The sequence below is a fragment of the Hippoglossus stenolepis genome, chromosome 8 (assembly GCF_022539355.2).
Source record: "Hippoglossus stenolepis isolate QCI-W04-F060 chromosome 8, HSTE1.2, whole genome shotgun sequence".
Lineage (NCBI taxonomy): Eukaryota > Metazoa > Chordata > Actinopteri > Pleuronectiformes > Pleuronectidae > Hippoglossus > Hippoglossus stenolepis.
The window spans coordinates 11,374,113-11,388,270 of NC_061490.1; the positions used below are offsets into that span (position 1 = coordinate 11,374,113).

Sequence of the window (14,158 nt, forward strand, 5' to 3'; positions counted from 1 at the left end):
AAGAGAATATTAAAACTACAGTCAAGCCACATTAGCTTTTACTCATAATACTGCATGTTACGGCTGGATTTGGACAGTAGAACTTTCTCATGTGGCAGGTACAGTTAGATTTTGATTTGTATTGCAACTGAATATTTATCATCTTGTCCCAAAACAGACCCACACCTTGCGTTGCCCTACAGGGTATCGCAGCCTGTCCATCGCAGTAGAAGAACAACCTTGCTGACAGACAGGCCTCACATCCCAGTGTCAACCCTGTCAGTTCAACTAATGCATTGACAAGGGGATTAATATGAGGATTTCACTGAACACAACGTCAAAGAAAGACTTTCTCTAAAACAGTAAAAATAAAATGCCAATCAAACAAACCAGTCAGAACAAGGACATAAAAAATGCTGTGACATGCAATTTTATAAGAAATAAACATATCCAAAAATATTCTGGGCTCCTAATTACCTCTACTGCTGATCTTTAAGACATAAAAACAACAGTGAGACGTGAGTGAAGGGAAAGGATGGAGGCTGGAGGTGTGTTTAAATTTAGAGGACAAGAGGACAGACAGGGGGAGTCGAACAGTCACTGGTTTGTTGGCAGGTTGCTGGTGGATGTAGGTTGTTTACCTTCCATCTACTGTTCTCACCTCGCGGAGAATACTGCCATCTCTAGAACTGCTCACCCACAAGAATATGATTAAATATTTCTCTACTTCTGGCTGTTTTACACACTTCTGATACAACACACACACACACAAACACACACAAACACACACCAACCCACGCACAATCACAGTTTCCCTGTCTCTGTCACACACAAAACAAGGCATGCAGACCCCCACTCTCTCTCACTCACACACACGCACACACACACTTGTCATTTCCTATGACATCCCCAGCCTCCATTACCTGCATACATTAACAGACCTCTCTGATGTTAAAAATTATCCATTCATACATTTGAATAATTCAGATTATTTTAAAAGCTGTGCACTCACTCACTTTTTCTTTTTTCCAGATGGAAAGAGAGCTATTTACCTCAAATCGCATTTGAATAAATCCCATAAATCCTTTCAAAGTTCCCTCAGATAAACCAATCAAATACCCCCGATGCGGGCTGACTGCCCAATCAAAATTAGCATTCATACTTGCAGCTTTTTCCACTATTATTATTCAAAAGACATCAAATAGCAAATCAAATTTCAGGGCCTGTTTGTAGGGCTCAATTTGTCTGAGATAAGAAAAAGGTGACTCCGAATGAGGGAGAAACAGGGGCACTGCTGCACTGCCATAATGTAATTCCAAACCCAACAAAAATAGTTGACAGAGTAAACAGCGTCCCTTTGCTTCATAAATGTGGCAGATGATTCTATTTGTTCAACAAAAGAGACATGTATTATATGTGACATGCAAAAACTATATTAGATGGCTTCTTCCCAATTATTCCTGAGATGAAACTCGCTTATCACACTCGCCAGTGAGTGTGTGTGTGTGTGTGTGTGTGTGTGTGTGTGGGAGACACACACCTATAAGGTGGTCAACGAGCATCAGGAAACTCAGTTGGAAAACAGCGAGTCTCACTGTGGGCATTGGCCATTAAATATGTGTGTGTTTTGTTTATATAAGATGATAAAAGTTGCAAGGAGTAAGATGCTAAAAAATTAGGATAGTATGTACAGGTGCATTTAAAAACTTTAATATTCCTTTATATGTATTTTTTATATTTTTAAACTTTAATATTCCCATCAGTTATTTACAACAGGAAAAAGGACTATCACAAAATATTAGAACATTTCATTTTGAGTTTGAGTAAATTACTACTCAGTAACTACACAGTACAAATACCATGTATCTCTCAGCATGGTTCAGTACAAGCAACTTCACTTATGGGGAAGACGATCATCGACACCCTCCACAAGTATCACCTTTTTAGTAAATATAATGCACAATATTAAACATTTTTAAGATGCACCAAAACATGTGAGTGATGAAGATGTAGGCATATGAAGAGCTCACTCTGAAGGGAGAATCAAATGTTTTACAGGTTCACTGACTGTAAAACTGAAAGATTCTGGCTGCATCCACCACAGAGAACAGTGGAGAGACAGTGAAACCTCGTCTGTGTCCTCTCTCGTTACCCATCTCTGTCTCCATCTCATTCCAACTGTGTGTAAATCATGACAGGCGCTAACCTCCAGCTTCCTCTTTCTCTGTTTTGAAAACAACTAACCGTCTGGGACACTCATGCTTCCTGTGTTTTAACGAATTACAAACGCACATATCTGACCTCTAAACTGAACTTTCTGCTTTGTACTCAACAACTCTCGTAAATCATCCCCCCGTTTGTCAAGAGTTTGTTTGAACACATGTTGGTTTTGTCACTTGTTAACTCATTTATTTAGTTACTCATTTGTTCATTGAGGCTGTGGCTAAGTTCTATTAGGATGAATTTTTGTGACAATTTTCAAACAAGCAGCACCAAGGGTAAATATTTACATTGCAGGTACAGTAATAAAAGTAATGAGTCACAAAACAAACTTCTTGTCAGTAGGTTTTACAAATGTAACTTTCCTCAAACAAGTTTAAAGGGCAGGTGTATCTTTACCCTGCACTGTCACCCACATCTCTCTCTCTCTGATACACACACACTCATACACACACACACACACACACACACACACACACACACACACACACACACACACACACACACACACACACACATGGACCTAAGTTCAAGCAGCTGGTGAGTTTGCCCTTCACTGCCCACCCCCGGGCACTGCAGTGGTATGGATGCAGCTGTTTTAAAGAGTTCTGGAAGGGATTTGGAAAAAGCCATGTCCTTGTCAAGGGTATATTCTCACTTTTCATTAGCCTGATATAAACTGAAGTGATCTTCAGCCCAACAATAGCGCACGGTCAAAGATTCCAGACACCCTAACCCTTGGCCGTGTGGCTGAGTTGTTAAATACTCTCCAGCATCTTTACATCTCTAGACTTCAGGTTAATATTTCAGTTTCGTGCTGATACCTGTATCAACACAGTCGACTGTGTATTTTGGACACAGCGATGTTGTCAGTTTGCAAACAGCCTCAGGCCAGAATAAAAACAACATGGTGTTCACGAGTCTTGCAAATCACGACTCTTAAGTAGTATGCGTTTGTGTGCCAACATTAATCTGACGACAACTCAATCCCACTGCCTCAGAGCATTGCCCTCTCAAGTGAAAATGGGTCCGTTGTTGAAACAGTAATGTGAATTTGCTGCTGTAAAGTCAGCCATTAAAAAGGTTCCCCGAGCACTGGGTTGCACCAACAAGTGTGGAGGATGCACTGAGAGTAAGATGTAGCAGAGTCTTTAATCAAATGGGATAATTGCACAGATGCAGACATGTTGCGAGAACATTGTTAGAGAAGATAAATGTCTGAGCAGAGAGCTTAGTATCACCATGAACAATGAGATGTTCAGAAGGAGCAGAGACAGGAAATGTTCTATGTTAAGTAGCACATTTGTTTCCCTTAAGCTTTTTATCTGCATCACTGTTAAAGTCTTTTTTATTCCACTCACAAGTGCATTCGAGTTGCAAGATGAATCATTAATCTAACCAATCTGCGAGATTATCTGACATAAGTTTGTCTGTAAAAGCAACGAGGGAAACCAGCTGTGATTCGATCATATTTAAAACAAGCTTCTTCTAAAACATTCAGGGTCAAATTCTCAGGTTCAACGACATTTAAATCATGTGCATGAGCAATGAAATGTTAATGGGATGAGACAATTGACCTGAGGTTGTTATTCTCTGGGCATGAAGATCCCAAACGAAGCATCTGACAGGAATTACGTGAGCAGGTTTGGTTGATATTATCATAGATACAAATGAATTACTTTCTCTCTCTGTTTACACAGATGCAATAGAGATTTTAGACTTAACACCATTCAAAAACCCAACAGGCAATGACAATAAAAAACAAACAAACACATAAAAGAGTAAGTACTATAACCTAGTCAAAGTAAGATTTGTGTTATCAATGTGCAGATTTGCCCTTGACTGACCCGCCTGGGGCTCTAATAGACGCATGGCCTGCTGTGCAGTTGGGGATTCTGGGAGTCTACTCTCAAGGAACAGATGCCAGGGCACAACAGCTGTTCATCTGGCATCGAACTAGAGCCAACTGGCCGGACCCTCTACCCAAGAACAAAAACATCAACATGTGTTACTAAAGCCTCACCCCCTCTTAACAGGACAGACACACAAACCGGCATAAACACGGACAACACATCATTGCAACACACTGGAGCCAATGATGAAAACACAAACAAACACAGTGAATTGCAAGTGACATAAAACTTAGTGACAACAGCTCCAAGAGCCACATTTAATCACAGATACACAAAAAGAACTTAAACACACTCACCAAGAATAAAGTAAACCTCTAAATCCAATAGCAGAACTTACTGTTTGACAGCACAAATATATATAAATATATTGATGACTATAAACTAGTCAATCACTGGATATTCTGTGACCCTTATTGTCATTTAAGTCCCTATTTCTAATGATTTCTGAAATGATGGAGCATATTTACACCTGATGTGCCACAGAGATAACGTACTCACCCTGGAAAGACTGTCTGGCTCTCTCCACTAGTTCCTCAATGGGATAACTGGCCAGGTCTCCTCTGGCATGCTTGGTCTTGCAGTAGGTACAAGCATTCAGACACCTACACACACAGAAACAGACAAAGAAAGAACAGAGAAATTAATGGCTGTATATTATATACTGTTTAAAGGAAAGAATGAGATTAGTTTCTTCATCCATCATCACTTCACTCAGATGAATAATACAACCCATTGCACTTTGGTGTTGGCGCTTACTCGATCAAACAATCTAATATTTTACAAAAATGTAAGAAGTTGGAAACAGGGCTGAACTTTGCTCACTTGCAAATTAATTTCATTAAAATGTAATAAAGTTCAATGTATCTTAACTTGTTACTTAATGTAACTTGTTAATTAAATGTCATTCAATTCAATTTATGTATAATTTATGTTTTCAAGCTTTACACTTGGCTGCAAAACTTGCAAAGACAAGTATTTATTTGTTTCTGATCATTATTTTGAGCGTTCCATGAAGCTAAAGACTTAAATCATTTATAATGTACCATCTCAAAAGTGACCAATCCAGTGACAGTGTTCAATTGAATCAATTGATTGAACATGAAGATGACATGAGACTTCTAAATGAAATCTACTGGTACAAATGGAGAAGGAAGCAGGGAGAACAAACGTCTCTCTCTCTCTGCTAAACTGTATAAGGACTCCAGCTCGCTCCCAAATAACAGTGGACAGCTGCTGTCTCTCTCTGCCCGAGACAAGCAGAGGCAAGATTAGACTCAATGCATTGTTTTGTTTTGACAACGATTCATTCAAATTGACTTCGAAAGCAAAGGAGCAAGAAACTTTTTAATAAGAAACCAAATACAAAGAAGAAAAAACGAGAAATGCTGCTTCACACCAGATCCACAAGCATCGCGTGTAATCAACTCTGGACAAGTCTTTATTTAGGATGAAGGGGGCTTTTCTTCTAAAATCACTATTGAAAATGAGAAGAAAGGCCCCTGTTGAGAAGACTTTGGGTATTTGCTCCGTTAGGGTTGAATGTCTGACCTCCAATTTGTCATACTGGTGTAAAAATACACACTGCAGTCATTTCTTCGCACTCATTATTTCACTTTTGGTGTAACATCTCTGGAAACAGTTGTTAGTTGCAGTCGTTGCTCGAAGATTCTGCTGAGTGAACACAAGTTAATGCAATTAATTAAATTTGTGTTTGCAGGGATTACATTAAAGGAAAAATCTTCTTTCTCATCAAGTAAATAATATGTCACACATTTGTCAGGATTTATCATTCCTGTCTCCTCATGTGTTCCAGTGTGGTGCTAAAAAAGTGAGCTTGGCCACTCCACCCTTAAAATTTAGGGGTTTGGTTTTCTCTATAACTCAGCTGAGGGTGACTAATGCTGCCACATCAAGAGTTCAACTCCCAAGGGAGCCACATGTAAAATAACTGTGATGCAAAGCACAAAACATTTCCCATAAGCAGAAAGCCAAGTGGTGTTTTCCCTAAAAACTCCAATATACTTATAAAGAAAACAGCATGACCATCTATTAACAGCACTGCTAATACAAGAACAAAGGGCCTTTTAAGTAAAGTATCACAATGATAAAATGTGTTTGATGTGGGATTATACACCCCAGTGCAATAACAGAAACATCTTAGTAATGATTAATTACCATCAAATGCAGTGATATAAGGAAGCTACTGTGAGACTATGAAATCAGACTGGTGCAGATAATGAGCGTAAACCCTGTATCTGTCCATGACAGATCCTCATTGCGGAATAACAGGGATTCCCCTGAAGCTAAAACTGGTAAACAACACACAACTGCTGCTGGACTCGAGATACAGTTGTTGTCATGTTTACATGAAGTGTGTGTACGTTGCGTCACGCAGATTTCATTTGAATCAATAAGAGCACTCGGCTAAAGTTGAATCATTATACTTCACTACTCCACTTACTATTCAAAATATAATGTACTTAGTCAAAGTACAGTCAAGTCAAACTGTTATATAGAGTTGTTCAATATCATAAAGACACATTTGCCTGAAGGACTTTACAATCAGTACTGAGTATGACATCCATCTATGATGAGTGTCGCTGCGACGTGTAGAAATACAGAAATCCCATTGACTTCAAGTTTCCACTACACACCGACTGAAGTCTATTGTGGTTATTCGCTCTATGAGGAGTAGCGACACTACAGATTCACATTTCTACAAAGCTCCAGAGTGCAAACAAAACGCAAACAACATCTGTGAAGTTCACCTAAAAACTTTCCTTGGTCCCACTGGTGCAGCAAACATTCAGCTGGTCTGTCTCTGTGTATTTTAGTGAGTTGCGTCTTCTCAGTCAGTGAGGCGGAGTTTACACTCACACACACAGGCCCCGCCCCCACTCACTCACACACAGACAAGCAGGCAGTGAAGCAGAGATGGGTGAGAAGAAGTTGGAATACAGGGTTTCAACAATGGACCTCCAATGCAAAACGATTAGCGCCACTGCTTCAGGATCAGAGTAAAAGCAGCGGTTGGTTTGCACCATGTCAGAGTCTCCTGTTAGAATCTCCTCCCTCCACACTCCTGCTGACCTGCGCTCACTTTATACTTTAACAATAAACACCAATACTCATAACAAGTTATTAGGACCTGAACAGTACTTTAGTTTACTTTGTGTTTGTTTGATTCGCTCCAGTGTTTATGGGGCACGCATTTAAACACATAGAAAAAAAGTCCAACATTTAGTGCACACTCAGTTCATCTCTCACACACAACAGGACCTCAGGGTTAAAGTGACTGGAACGATCTGGATTCATGATCCAACGTCATTGATTAATAACTTAATAAAAATAAATGCGATGTATGTGTGTGAAGAGCGGCAGAGACGAGCAGACACACGCATACTTTATATAATATATAGATTAAACGCTGGACTACTAACATAATACAATTCAAACCCAAAAGCTCAAAATCATAACCATCCTGTTTACTGAGCTGGTAACATGTACCCTGTGCCACGTGTTTAAAATGAAAGTGTACAAAAAATCCATCAGTTTATCCGAATCCACTCCAAAACTTGGGTTCTTCTTTGGGTCATGCGGTCATGCCACAACCCTTCAGAAAATGTCATTAAAATATGTGCAGTAGTTTGGGAAATCCTGCTGACAGAAAAATAAATAAACGTCAAAGAAAATAGAGCAGATCCATTACTAAAGTCCTGACAAAGCAGCAATACAAAACTATGTGATCTATGAAAAACTAAGATGAATTATTAAAACAGGTCGATCCTGTTTGGGGTATGAAGAACCGATCGGGTTTTGGTCCCTCTTTTTTCACCCCATTTACCCGGGCCGGGCAACATCTCCATTAAATACGCAGTGAAACACCTACAATATCTTCATAATCATTCTGAAACACATCTGAAACGCCAGGAGCAGTTTTTAATGTCACCATGGCAAAAAATCAATCCATCTCTCGCTCTCAGGGTATTGCTTTATCCTAGTTGAGGGCACTAAAGATGGCAGCTAGGTCACAGGACCTCGCTGTGGAGAAAACACAGACAGATGGGGCCCTGCATGCGCGCACACAAACACACACACTTACACCACCAGGGGGTCCATCCATCTTAATGTGATCAGGCCCAGCTGAGTGGATCACACCAACATTAATCTCAAGAGACAGTCAGTGGCCAGTTGTGTGTGTGTGTGTGTGTGTGTGTGTGTGTGTGTGTGTGTGTGTGTGTGTGTGTGTGTGTGTGTGTGTGTGTGTGTGTGTGGGGTGTGTGTGTGTGTGTGCTGCTGCTGAACATTCATCCAGTATCACAACAACGCATTAGCAGTTTCGACCTCTCCATCAGCCTAAACAGACTGCGACAAGTAGTCAGCACCCTTAGACTAACACTGACTGAAGGAAAGGAGCAGTGTCACTCTCTCTGACACACACACACATCTGCTGGAGGAGAGGAGAGGAGAAGTTGTATTTTGATTCCATCCAGCAGCATGTAAAGAGCAGTTTAAAATAATGCAGCTCTTGATGACAATACTTCAGTGATGTGACTGGAAAGGAGAAAAAAATGTCTTCAAGAATTAAAAACCAAATGTTTCTCCTCCTTATCAAGCCTCCATCCCATCCCTTCCCTTCTTTCTTTCTTTCTGTCCTCCCTCCCTCCTGTTTCGTCCCAGTTAATTAAACCACAGAGGTAGCTGTTGTACCTGACAACAGTGTAGTTCATCAACGAGTTACAATGAGACAGGCTACCTCCCCAGTGTGTGTGCGTGTGAGAAAAAGAGAGGGAGACTATTGTGTGGCTGCAGCCTTGAAAAGGTAACAAAGAAAGGAAAGCCCACAGGTTTTTCTATACATTTGTAAACCTCCCTCGACACCAACAAACACACACACACACACACACACACACACACACACACACACACACACACACACACACACACACACACACACACACACACACACACAGTATAATTCTCTTCAGACAAGCTCCCATATGCAGCATGTTAAAGACACAGCTTGGGAGAGAGTTGAGCAGGAAAAAGGTTTTACCGCTGATAAGCATTTAGGGTCTTCACATTAATTAGAAAATTGCTCTGTGCACCAACAAATTGGGCCATGTGTGCATTAATGTGAGAGCGTGTGTGTGTGTGTGTGTGTGTGTGTGTGTGTGTGTGTGTGTGTGTGTGTGTTTGTTCATGGGGTATGTATTCTGTCAGCTTGAAGATGCAATTATGAAAACAAAGCTTTAAACTGTTCAGGGAAGTGTGAGCGCTTTGTAAATTGTAAAGCCAGATTATTCATTGCTCTCATTGTTAAGAGTGGGAGCCGGGTGGAGTATATGAGCAAAAACAAAATCATAAAACTGCGATCATATGAGCGAACAAAGCGCCCGGCCTGTAAGTTTACTATTAGTGTCATCTCAAAGTCAAAGTTGGAGGCTGCAAAATAATGTGGAGTCAAGGCACAAAGAATAATGACACAAAGGAGCAGAGACCTATTAGGCACAGAGAATAGAGGATGATTAGTTATTCAGAGAAAGGTTGGCAGCTAAATCCAGTTTAGTCCTAATATCACTGTCACAAGAGAGAACCTGCTTGTATTCAAGTTGCATGGGAACTTTGAATGAACAGCAATGATCTTGTGGGACTCGGATAAAGACGATACCTCTCATTATATCTTGTTGGGGGTTCGAATGTTAAACTGTAATCGGGATTCGGGATTAAACACAAGTTTCAGTGCTTACTGCTTGTGGAGCTTAATCTTCCTGCACAGCACGCTTCTTAAGCAAATAAATGCGATGTTTTTTAAGGAGAAACTGAGCTGCAGCAGTAAATAAAAAGCAAGATAAATACAGCTGTGAGAAAACTGCAGAAACCGTCTGCCCTTGTTTGTGGATGTAATTAGATGATGATGTGGTGAGTACGTGATGGCGGATGTCTCTGTGTACAAAAATCAATGCAAGTTTGTCACGTAATGCTTGTATTTGATTGATACCTCAAAGTTCTCAAAATAGGCATTTGACAGACAGAATCTTACAATTTGTACTTAAACCCACACATTGTGTTTTATTCCAAAAAACGTAAAAGGATTTTTAGAAGAGGCTGACAGGATTTCAAGTTTAAAGAGTTTAAAATTGAACTTACTGTTCACAGCGTTTACACAGAAAAAGACTTATGAGCTTATTTTCAATAAGTATCTCTGGTCAGACTTAGAAGTTCTCTCACCGTTATTTCACATAGTATTGTTTTTGCATTTGTGCGTGTTGGATAAGTGTGTGTGCGCGTGTGAATGTGTCTCTCCTTTCATCTGTGGCGAGACCTGTGTGTGTGTGTGTGTGTGTGTGTGTGTGTGTGTGTGTGTGTGTGTGTGTGTGTGTGTGTGTGTGTGTGTGTGTGTCCCAATGCAGCTGGGGCCCATTTCTCTCAGTGTTCAATTCAGCCTTTGTGTCTGACCTCTTGAATTTTGTTATTTAGTCTCGCGTTCCCACTGCTGCACGTTGAAACAGCTCTGTGTGTGTGTGTGTGTGTGTGTGTGTGTGTGTGTGTGTGTGTGTGTGTGTGTGTGTGTCACATGCTGACCTTAGACTTCAGTAACTACTACAGCAGCCTTGCTTGTTGTTTTGACTGGAGGGACATGACACGTGCTTGTGTGTGAAACTACCGCCTCATGTCTACGAAGGAGCCGCGACTGTTTTGCCAACTTCTTGTTTTGTCTGTGGAAAAACCTCAAGACAGTGTTTGTACTAGATCAGTCCGCCCATTGTTACTGGACAAGAATGGTATGATGTTAACTTATTATTGAACCACCAGTCTACTGATGAAGAAGTGGTAGAGGAGCTGATCTGAAGTGTGACTTTAATGCTCCGACAGCTGATTCTCTGCCTTAGTGACCCCTGTAATGTGTAACTGAGTGAGTCATGAAATAACAAGCTGACTTTAAAAATGCACTATTAGATTACTTTCCAGACCTGATCACAACTTAATAAACCACTGAATAATGACACTGACTATTTTACTGAGTCACTGGTCAATAGGTGTGTGACTCACTAAACCTGGACGTGTATCAGAGAAGTTAAGAGAAGGCTTCAGGAGAAATTCTACATTTTGTGCTGTGATGTATTATTTCATGTTTCACAGATCTGTAAAACCAGGATTAGACTACACGATATCAGCTGGATAACGGCATGACCCAGAAGAGGTATTGCTTTGAGTGGGTTCGGACACCATCAATGAGTATTGTTCAGAGCAACCAATTGTTTTATATCATGTATTTGTCATAATGAACAAAAAGCGTGGCAGCATCACCTGAACAACATCCTAACATCATCCTTCCACGATGGGTGTTGTCAACTCTGTGACGTTGACCAATAGGAACGCAGCATTCTGCCGCAATACATGAAGCACCATGATGATGTCAATGGCGACGAGATCAAACAGTGAAAAAGAATAAAGGTTTCATGCACATCGTAAAAGATGGCAAACAGAGATTGGTCAGGGGCAACATATAGTCTGTCAAGTCTCTCGGCTAAGAATCTTTAACCATATATCGCCCAATCTGACACCGTAACCATCTGAACAGACAACATCTTGGAGTCTGACACCAGCATAAAATAACTCTGATGCATAGAATGAGATGTATTTGTCCATTACAAGTCGTGCTCTGTCGTTTCATTGGTTTTAAAGTGGGATCAACCCCTAAATCTAAGGGGAGAATTGAGCAAAAATGATTTTAAAGCACCAGGATCAACAGAGGCACTGGTGCAACAACATTCTGTGTTTTCTTTCTGTCCACAGCTCACAAGAGAGAAAACTATTCTGCAGCTGACGATGATGTAACCCTATTGACAGTTTGACAGTGAAGATGGCTTCAGTACAGGACCCCAGGACATAGGAATCTGCGGAGATGTCTTTAGGTAATTACACAGGATACCATTAGTTAAGATTATGTTACCAGTGACCTTGTTCCCCCCTTAAAGAGAACATACATTATGTCTGAGTCACAGAAAGAAAGCCTGATTTCTGGGTTAATGTTTGTGTCTGACAACTGTGGACCATTTAACTCTTAGAAAGAAAACATGTAGGAAACTGGTTTGTGTAAATAGTCTGTTAGATGATCAGTGTGTGTGTGTGTGTGTGTGTGTGTGTGTGTGTGTGTGTGTGTATATGACACTGGGGCTAATTCAGTTACTCAGGGGTTCTGTAGTGTAATGCCTTGTAATGACACACAATCTCATTTTGTCCAAGGAGACACATCAATCTTTAGGATTTACTGTGGGGAGCAGAGTCTCTCCTGGTGTGTGTAGTGCAGGGAGGACAGTTGATGGAGTGCACGTGTGTGCATGTGTGTGTCTCTAGGGCATGTATTTGTGTGTTTGTGTGTTAAGCAGTGGGAAAGAGGGAAATGGAATAATATGTCCAGACCAGTGGAGCTGAAAACTACCCATACACTGGTTTGATAAACAGCAGGAAAGGCCACTGTGGTTAAGGTGTGATTGTGTGAGTGTGAGTGTGTGTGTGTCACTTGAAGAGTGTCTGCATATGATCATGTGCCATGAACAAAACAAAAAGTGTGTGTTTGTATGTGTGCCTAAAAGTCAAATAAAAGATGCTGTGTGTATATTGTGCATCCATGCATTCCTACAATAATCCACAATATGTACGTGATCAGAAACCCTGGTGTTAACACCCTTCACTCTTCTGTAACTCTACTTCTCTGAAGCACATCAGCACATTTCCTCCCTGTTTGTGGAGCTGCTTCCTTCACATGATGAATTTTCCTCAGGGAGGAAAAACAACACAAAAGAACATAAGAGTGAGATCATTGACCAGCGATCAACAGAATGAAAATACAGTTCAGTAAAGGAGTTTAAAGTGGCATTTGCTTTTAAAATGGTGGTAAGATATGGACAAATTATCTAAAGTGGAGTAGATATAGCTGTTTCGATTAGTGCGTTGGTATGAAAAAGAGGAAAAATAAGAGACTTCTCCTGTGCCTCTCTGTGGCATCTAATATAAACTGGCTCCTTTTTCTTTTAGGCTTTATTCCCTTACTCACTGCAATTGCCAGAGCAACTCAAATTAACAAAGACCACATACAGTTGGCCTGATTCAATTTGCTTTTAACCCAGCTAATGAGTTCCCACTCCCCCACCCTTTCCTCTTTATACCAAATTCCCCTTTTTCTCTCACGCTGACACTTTTTCTCTTCCACCCTTAAAGTGACTCTAGTCTTCTTTACGCGACGTTCTTTCATACAAAGTGTGTCACCAATGAATTCGGCTGTGTCTTTTTTACCCCGCCGTTTCGAGGCCTCTGTATCACAAAGAGTTCAACTGATCTCCAAAAAGAAAGTGCTGCACATAGGGGTGAGAAAATAACCCAAGAGTGGATCGGTATGAAAAAGTGCCGTAGATATGAAACACGAGTATCAAACAGTAGTTATAAACTGCAGCTCGAACAGGATGTGGTGCTGTAAAGAGATTTCTTGTCTGTTCAAGACGATCTGATGTTTGCGTCACATGTTACAGGAGACAAACAAAGAAGGTTTTGATTTTCCTAAAGTAAACAGAAGCTTATCAGAAAGATACAGATAACAGATAAAACATGGAGAGTGTGTGTGCTGTAAGCTGCTGCTCTTTGTTCTTCCAGCTGTGCAATGCTGTGTCAGAGTTTCCCATTAATTAACTAGACTGTTTCATAAGGAGACAAGATGTGTATTTACACTAATAATAACATAAAAGATCTCTAACTTTGTGTTTTGAATGACTGCATCATTATAGAGCTGTGAGCAGCACTCTCACTCTCTCTTGCTCTTTCTCTCTCTGTTTGGCAGCAACTGGAGAAATTCAGTTTGCTCTTCCATCATTTTCATCACCAACTTCAAGTAAAATGTTTTCCTGTCTCCATTTACACTGTTAAAGAGTGTGAACATTCATTCTGGCCCTCACATACTAACTGGACTAACATCTGGTCACAAAAGCTGCTTCCGTACATGTACTGAACTCCAGAGATCCTCCGGAGTTTCTCTGTAGAGGCTGAAT

The 14,158-nt window shown here is 40.6% G+C and overlaps 1 protein-coding gene across 1 annotated transcript in view; it reads right to left on the minus strand.

The window, feature by feature from the left end:
- cdkal1 (CDK5 regulatory subunit associated protein 1-like 1) overlaps nt 1–14,158 on the minus strand; it is a 229,058-nt gene that overhangs the window by 127,368 nt on the left and 87,532 nt on the right. The window contains exon 8 of the mRNA XM_035164365.2: nt 4,611–4,714. Within this exon, the coding sequence (XP_035020256.1) occupies nt 4,611–4,714 (104 nt within the window). The remainder of the gene's footprint in view (nt 1–4,610; nt 4,715–14,158) is intronic.